The 8,577-nt window shown below is 40.1% G+C and overlaps 1 protein-coding gene across 2 annotated transcripts in view; it reads left to right on the top strand.

Annotated features, from left to right (window-relative positions):
* Positions 1 to 1,189: 1,189 nt before the first annotated feature.
* Positions 1,190 to 8,577, top strand: part of rasgrf1 (Ras protein specific guanine nucleotide releasing factor 1) — a gene marked incomplete at its 5' end in the record, with an annotated part of 33,545 nt that continues 26,157 nt past the window's right edge. For both annotated transcript variants that reach the window (XM_084059997.1, XM_084059996.1), the window contains one exon: positions 1,190 to 1,474. In XM_084059997.1, the coding sequence (XP_083916123.1) occupies positions 1,190 to 1,474 (285 nt within the window). The remainder of the gene's footprint in view (positions 1,475 to 8,577) is intronic.

The following is an 8,577-nucleotide window of genomic DNA, read 5'->3' as shown; positions in this document are numbered from 1 at the left end:
TATTTTTGTGTCATCTTCAAACACCTAAATTATGCAATTGTCTTGTAGGTTCAAGATTCAAGGTTTCTTTACATCTTGGTATAAGAGTAAAATTGTAGCAGTAATGGGCTAATAATAATAATAATTTAAAAATTGGTGTACAGGGAAAAGGAGCATTGTATAGAGAGTCTAAGTGGTTAAATGTCTGAAAATACACATAAACATGAATCCAACATGACAGTGCTGTCAAACAAGTCTATGAAGCTATCCATGAAATCTATGAAAACGTTTAATCTGCAACACAATTTTATACAATAGTAGTGGGGGTCACTGCTTCATCTTTCTCTCTCAGCTAGGGGGTCCTTGGCCTGAAACACGTTGAGGACCCATAGAGCATCGGTTCTAAAAGTGGGGTCCGGGGACCCCCAGGGGTCCTTGGGGGGTACCAGGGGATAGTAGCAGATATACAAGCTCATAGCGCGGCACCGAGTGCGGCTATGAGCCTGTAGATCTGCTATTTTTGAAAAATCGTGGACATTTGAGCAAATCTTTGAATATATATATATATTTTAAGCGAACACGTTTTACTCAAATCTTTGCTTCTGGGGGTCCCTGGCACTAAACATTTTCAGACAGGGGTGCGCAGCCAAAATACATATCAATCTGGGGGTCCTTGACATGAAATAGTTTGAGAACCACTGTATCTAGAGTGCATCTTGCTGTACTGTCGCTGTCCAAGGTCCTGAAATGTGCTTATTCCCCCAGCATAGGAGGACACGTGACTCCACAACACAGCCTGCCGAGCTCAGCAGGAAGCCTGCCTGGATGCTGGAGATTTTCACGTGAGAAAAGGACAAACCCCTCGGACACTTAACCGTCTCTCCCTGCTGCTGTTTTGCCTCTTTTACTCGTCGTCGTCCACACCTATGTTTTTTTTTTGCGTGTGGACTTTGAAGTCATGTCAAAATATTTAGGATGACGGATTTGTGCTCTTCGTTTTGTTTCCCCTCTTCTTTTTTTTTTTACTTAATGCCAACACGGTGAATGCGTCGGACTAGAGTGGACCAGCCTGCTGCTGCAAAGAGGTCCGCATTCACACAAAGTCAACATCTTTTTATTTTGGGTTTTTTATGTGACAGGGATCGAGTTGAAAGGATGTGAGGACCGACCGTCTGTCTTGATCGCCGTCAAAAAGTCTTTCTTCACCAAGATGCAGAAGGGAATACGACTCAATGATGCTCATGTCACCTACCTGGGGCTTTTGGCCAAGAAGGATGCTACAACTACGAGGCGAGGAGGCTTGAGCAAAAGGAGCTCAGACAACACAAAATGGCACTCAAAGTGGTTCGCTTTGTTGCAAAACATGCTGTTTTATTTCGAGAACGAGTCGAGCTCCAGACCCTCGGGTCTGTACCTGTTGGAGGGGTGCATGTGTGACAGGGCGCCCTCGCCAAATAAACCTTCACTGTCAGCCAAGGAGGGTTTAGAAAAGCAGGTAGGAATTGAGAGAGAGAGAGAGAGAGAGAGAGAGAGAGAGAGAGAGAGAGAGAGAGAGAGAGAGAGAGAGAGAGAGCACTCTGTGTGTGTGTGTGTGTGTGTGTGTGTGTGTGTGTGTGTGTGTGTGTGTGTGTGTGTGTGTGTGTGTGTGTGTGTGTGTGTGTCACTCTCTCTCTCTCTCACACACACACACACACACACACACACACACACACACACACACACACACACACACACACACACACACACACACACACACACACACACACACACACACAGACACACACACACACACACACACACACACAGCCTGCGTGCATGCGTGCGTCCATGTGTGTGTGTGTGTGTGTGTGTGTGTGTGTGTGTGTGTGTGTGTGTGTGTGTGTGTGTGTGTGTGTGTGTGTGTGTGTGTGTGTGTGTGTGTGTGTGCACTACGCGCACGGCGGGCACACACACGCAAGCGCCCGTTATTGCTCTATTGTTTTTGTTTAACATTGATGATTGATGACGTGATTTAGGTTACTGACTATTGCCTAAGCAATAAGCCTTAATGTAAAAACGCACGCAATTTAAAATGTGAACTGTTTATTTGGTATTCTCTCTCTAGTCTCTACATATTGTTCTTGTCATACATAGGCTGTTGCATGATGACCTAAAATCCAGCGCAGCGGAATAGGCTGAGATTCAGTTCCACATTGCTGTATTACATGTTACGTAATCCCTGCATGGTATTCTATTAACGATTAGGCAACGTTATTAACACCTAGTGGAAGTATCACATGTAGCCTATACCACCAATAGCAATGCAGTTTTTTTCTTTGGTTGCAGCAAACACATGCAGATTTGATGGTTTTGGTGGGTTGCAGTTTGGCCATTTAGAAATCAAGATAATCTTGTTTTTGTATTTAATTCCATGTGATTTATCATTACTATTATTATTATTGTTATTATTATTATTATTATTATTACCCTTATTATTATTATTATTATTATTATTATTATTATTATTACACTTATTATTATTAATGTCATGTTACTGAGTGATTTGTTCTATCATTTTGGTTCTGATGTCAGGCCATCATCTCTGAACTTTTAGAGAGCCAAAGTTATATCCTTTTTGGAGTAAAACATGCTAAAGAATATTTGTCTCAGAGTCGCCACCTTGCGAGGAAATGCTGAAAGTTCTGTGAAAAGACTGGCGAATGAACTAAATATAAACAGCGACTGTTCTAGTGATCGCCAATCTCTGGCAAGATGTCTGAAATCATTCAGGGTGGTCGAGTTTTCATTTGCACTGCAATTGCTAGGCTACAGACCTACAGTATGAGTATAGAATACCATATTACCCCCCCCCCCTTATGCTCTATTAATGTAGCCTTAATATTATCTATCTTTTATTGTTTACTTCAATTAAGTCCATATCAGTTAGTGTTGTAAAAGTTGCAATGTCAAAGTGAGATTACAAAGTCAAAGCTGTGTTAAGCCACTCATTTCAAACTATATCCTGCCACTGTCTGCATCATCCATAGCCTACTACCAGATAATACATTAGAATCATAACATTTTGAAGAGATAGCTGCCATATATGTCTATTAAAAGTGCTATTTATGATAGCACTCTAAGAACAGCTGTTGGGCAGAAAATCTCCATAATTCAACTTTTTTTCCCTCCATAAATTACTGCCCTACTTCATTATATAATTTAAAGGTGTCGCATTAAAGTAGGGAAAATAGCAGATCTACAAGATCACAACTCATCGCCTATAAAAAAAGAACAGTTGTGGACATATACAAGGTTTCCACATGACAACGACGACATGCTTCCTCTATACTCCACTGTGTTTCAGCTTGTGGGCAGGGCTGCAGTCCAACATGTTTCAGCTTGTGGGCAGGGCTGCGGTCCAACATGAGCGTGGGCTCTTCCTGTGAACAGCTGCCCCTGTGCTGACAAAGCAGAATACAACACACTGGCTAATGTTATACTCTCCCAATGCATTTAAATGGAACCTGTTTCACCACTCTTTACTTAAATATAGTAAAATGGACCGCTGGTGCACTCTTTTTTTATTACCTCTACACCTAATCTCTTCGCCAAAAATAGAATATCTACGAGAGCTCGTAAATCCCCCTAAATCCCCCCCAGAAGCTCGTAAATCCACCCCAGAATCAAGATGCTATGGGGTTCAAGTGGTTAAATGGAACCTAAAAGCCCAAATAAAATATAAGTCCTATTTTGCAAAATGTCTCCAGAATTTGGTCCACAACACTGTGCAAACCCATCCACCACACCTGTTTACTTTGACCGGTGCATAATTAGGACAAATATTGTCTGGGATAAATAAATAGAAAAGAAAACCTCCATGATATCATAGATAGAATTCAAAGTAAGATTCTCATTGTGGTGTGGATGTTACATCATCATCCTTCTGCACAGGAATGCACTGCAATGGTGACGACGACAATACATTTTCTTTACTTTTCAACACATGCAATGTGCAACAAAGAGGAAGACCAGTATTGGAAGCAGAGAAGTTGATTAGCTTGTACCACTTAACCACGTTAACCTTAGTTGACCGGGGAACCCCAGGGCTCTATACTAGGTCTGCTAGTATTTAGCTCTATACGCCATCTCTCTGCCGAAAACAGCCAATCTACAAGCTCACAACACGACACGTTGCAAAGCGTTGTGAGCTTGTAGATCAGCTATTTTCACGGAATGTTCTGAATCTTCCCAGAATACGTTCGCTAGGGTTCAAGTGGATAAATCCTATATACTGTACTTAGTTGACCACGCTACCTATGCAGGGCTCTATATTAGGCCTGCTCCTTATTTCACTGTACACCAAATGTCTTTGCCGAAAATAGCCAGGCTAACAGGCTCACAATGCGTTACTTTGTGACACGTTATGAGCTTGTAGAGCAGCTCTTTTCTCTGAATGTTGGTTCCAGAACAGAGACGCTAGGGTTCAAGTGGTCAATGACTACAGGCTAACTTAACTGTTGTCATGCAATTTAAACATTATACATCCACAGTCAACTTTGACTAGAGATCTTCCAGGAGCAACAAGACTATTGATGTGTAGCTGGTGTGCCTGGGTAATGTTGAGGGCTGTCACCATCATGACATTTTACTTGACTAATTAATTTGTCACTCACATAATTGCGATTAACGATTTAAATGTGGTTTTGGCATTGAACATTGGAACATATAAATAAAAATGTCTGTTTGGCTTTTAGGCTTCGTAAGCAAAAGTTGCACAGGGCAGATATGACAAATAACATCAATATACAAAGAAATGACTGACATATTTAATAACATTATACTTTAAAAAAAACCATTTAGAATAGCTGAAATAGACGAACTTCAAGCTCACACTTTGTGAGCTTGTTGATCTGCTATTTCTACTTTTTTAACGTTTGAAAATGTATGAACAACATAGTAACGACAATTATGTAAAATAATTGCGATTATCTCAAATAATTGTGACTAGTGATTAGTCCATGATTTGGCTTTCAGAAGGTGTACTGTATGTCTTAAATTGGGATGAAACTCGAGTTACATAACAGTATACATAACAGTACTTTACATAAAGTATACATAACAGATCTTATATGTATATTCCCCTTTTGGGGATCACCATGGCCACCTAGATTTTGACGGATTAGAGGTCCCGTGATCATCTTTAAGAAACATGCCATGAGCCCTATTATTTTTATTCTCAATTGCAGTTTGTGTGCAAATGATTATGCATTTGAGACCACGGTTCCTATGGCAACCCTTATTTGCATCCTAAAGATGGTTGGAAGGAGGGGTAACTGTGGACAGCAGTAGTGTCACATCTCCCCTGGGTTTTTAGGCTTTTAACTACAACCAGAAGACAACCTGTGATAGGGCTGCAACTATCGATTATTTTCTTAGCGATCGTTTCATCGATTACTTTTTCACTTAATCAAATAATTGAGAAGCAGGATTGTGCATCAACGAATTGATTAACCACTCAAGTTATTTTATACTTTGTCTCATGACAGTGTCGTCCACTAATAGTGAAAATAAAAGATCTACAAGCTCGCAATGTGACACGTTGTGAGCTTTTAGAGTGACTATTTTAACTTTTCTTCTTTTTTTAGATACCGTTTGTTTTGAAGATTTTCATCTATAATGACATGCCCAAAATAGAGATTAATTATTAATCGGTTATTTTATGAAATGATCAATTATCTATTATTGTGTATAATCGATTTAATCGATTAGTTTGATTAACTGTTGCACCCGTCCTATTAGCACATGGGTGTCTGTCTGTTTCTAGGTCATTTAAAGATTTTACTCACTTGCTTTTAAGGCACATCATGGTCTGGCCCATAATTACATTTTGAGTTATTAACCTGCACTTAAACCCCAGCATCCATATTGTGGGGAAAACCTTTGCAGAAAATAACCAATCTGCAAGCTCACAATGTGTCGCGTTACGACGCATTGTTGAGCTTGTAGATTGGCTATTTACAGCGAAGATATTTAATGTAGCGTGAAAACAGAAAAGGTACTAGCATAGAGCCCTGAGGGACTCCGGTCAACCAAATGCAGTGCAGGTTGTTCCAGAGTCAAGGTTGAATACTAAGGGTGTCTTTGCTGTCATGGCTCCTTGACACTGCAGTGACCTGCCTGAGGAGCTCAGGCTTCATCAAATGGCCCTTCCATAATTCAACATTTAGAAATGTTATTGTTTGATGCTTTCTCAATGCACTTAAGTTCTTTATATACTATAGTAACAAAAAAAAATGACCATACATTTTTCACACAGCTAGTGAGTTACGTCACTGCAACAAAACACAAACAGCCAAATTACAGTAAGTGCTCTCTGCAATGTTGATTTATCACAGCTCCTGTCAGTGCTCAGTCCAATCAGATATATATATAAATGTAGAAATATAACATATAGGCTATATATGTTCCATTAAGCAATAAGCAGTCATTCAGTGCATGGGTGACTCAGCTATAAACATATACAGCAACAGGCAACCAGATTAACATGCTTCCTACCAACCCCTAACCCTGCTATTTAACTACTCAAATCCTATAGTCTTACTGAAACGTACCTAAGTTACAACTGTAGTCGCACTTTTTTTTTTCTTCCATCTACACCAAATCTCTTTGCCAAAAATATAGCAGATCTACAAGCTGAAAACGTGTTGTGTTGTGACCCATTTTGAGCTTGTAGATCTGCTATTTTTGACGAATGTTTCCCCCAGAATAGGCATGCTGGGGGTTCAAGTGCCTAAAAAGAGCAAGAAAACTACAACAACATGCATGGTTCCCTGGACAGAAATAGAATTTCTTTGACAGGAGGATGAATAGCTAATGAATGTGAAGATGGAAGAGTAGCCAGCCATGAATAATGATTAGGTGTAGGTCGACAGGCGCCTGTTGAACATTTGGCAGACCAAAGATTAGAGTAGTGATTCCTAACCTGTGGGCCAGGGTCCACTCGTGGGTCGTGCGGACATTACCCCCAAATAATTGGCAAAACACTAAGATTTTATAAGATGATATTATTAAAACATTAATGTAAAAAATGTCATGGTATTTTTTGTTTAAAACGTTGAAGAGAAGGGTTTTCATTGTGATACTGATAAATAGGAGGAGGAAGTAAACTTAGTTAATTCCATTGATCCAAGCCGGAACACAATCGATTGATTGATCATGTCATTTCGGTCAATGGCTTCAGTAGTCAAACGAGGGATGAGGATATAACACCTGAGGTGACCTCGGCTTAAGGAATATCCTTCTTTAACACATGTTGGGTTTCCCAAGGTTTAGACTAAGTGGCTGTTGCTCCAGGCTATCACAAGGCACTAACTGTGTGCGGCACACAGTTAGCTTAACCAGAGTGTTAAAAGCATCCAAAATTGTTTCTCTGGCATTTAGCATGCACTAAAACCTACAACTCAGTATATTACTCAGTATGTCATTTTGCTTGTCTTTGCAATGACAGAAACAAATTATATTCTAAATATTATCAATTCACATTATAATATGTGAATGATGTGGATGAGGAAACAGTGAGAAGGATGCTCACAGATATTGTTGACAATCAGAAGAGATTGACAACAATAGTAGTTGTCACATACGAATGTCATCTGTCTTAATGAAAGGAGCCGTACCTCAGAGCTTCAAGGATATGATGAAATGAAGCCATTTCTTTGCACAATAATGAGCATGATATTTGTGAAGAAAATAACTAGTTCAGGCATGCGAATTACATACGAATGTGAATTTCTGTTTTGACTGAGAAGGCCACTTCTTGCCGTTTATTCAGAGCAGTCAGGCAGTTTTTTAAGTCGAGCATCAAGATGGGTTGTGAGCTTGTAGATTTGCTATTGCCGCTATTTTTGAACATTTATGACAATAATGACATGCTCAAAATAGGGACGCCAGGTTTAAAGTGGTTAAACTTAGCAGCCAATGGCAAAACACCGGCTGTGACATTGATGGTTGCACTTCTGTGCTCAGAACTGGAAGTGCAACCTGCTTGAAAGTGTCAACCCATAAGTGCAGTGCAGAAGCCCTGTGAATCAGTGTGGATTTATCCTTTAAAATTCTGATAAGAAGCCTTAACCGCCTCACCAAACCACTAATCCCTCATTTAATGTCCTGGATTAAAATGACAGTGAGAGTGCCACAGGCCGCCATCAAAGTAAAAGGGATGTGGTGCTACTGTAAATTTATATGAGCAACATGCTCTCGAGTCTCGATGCTAGGTTGGATACCTGTAAAGTAGCAGGGAGTATGGTAGCTAGTTGACAGTATCAGCTCCTGAAAGTACTTCCTTTAAGCAGAGAATATGATTGTTCTCGTCCACCGTTACAATTGAAGTCGACTGAACAATTTTGAAAGGAGCAGTACCGAGGCTGTAGCTTCCTGGTGGCTAATGGATGTAAGACAGGCAACAATCTCGACTGTACGTGCTGTGAGCAAAGTTGATCCCATGTTGCTCTGACTTTGGTTGATTGATTGAATACTTTATTAGTCAAACATTTAAACAGCAAGGAAGTACATTAAAACACTTTGGCTGAAAGGATAACACAGCAGACCTGTGGTGTGTCT

The sequence above is a fragment of the Gymnoscopelus microlampas genome (assembly GCF_963454915.1).
Source record: "Gymnoscopelus microlampas genome assembly, chromosome: 6".
NCBI classification, from domain to species: domain Eukaryota; kingdom Metazoa; phylum Chordata; class Actinopteri; order Myctophiformes; family Myctophidae; genus Gymnoscopelus; species Gymnoscopelus microlampas.
This window is presented reverse-complemented; position numbering and strand designations above follow the sequence as displayed.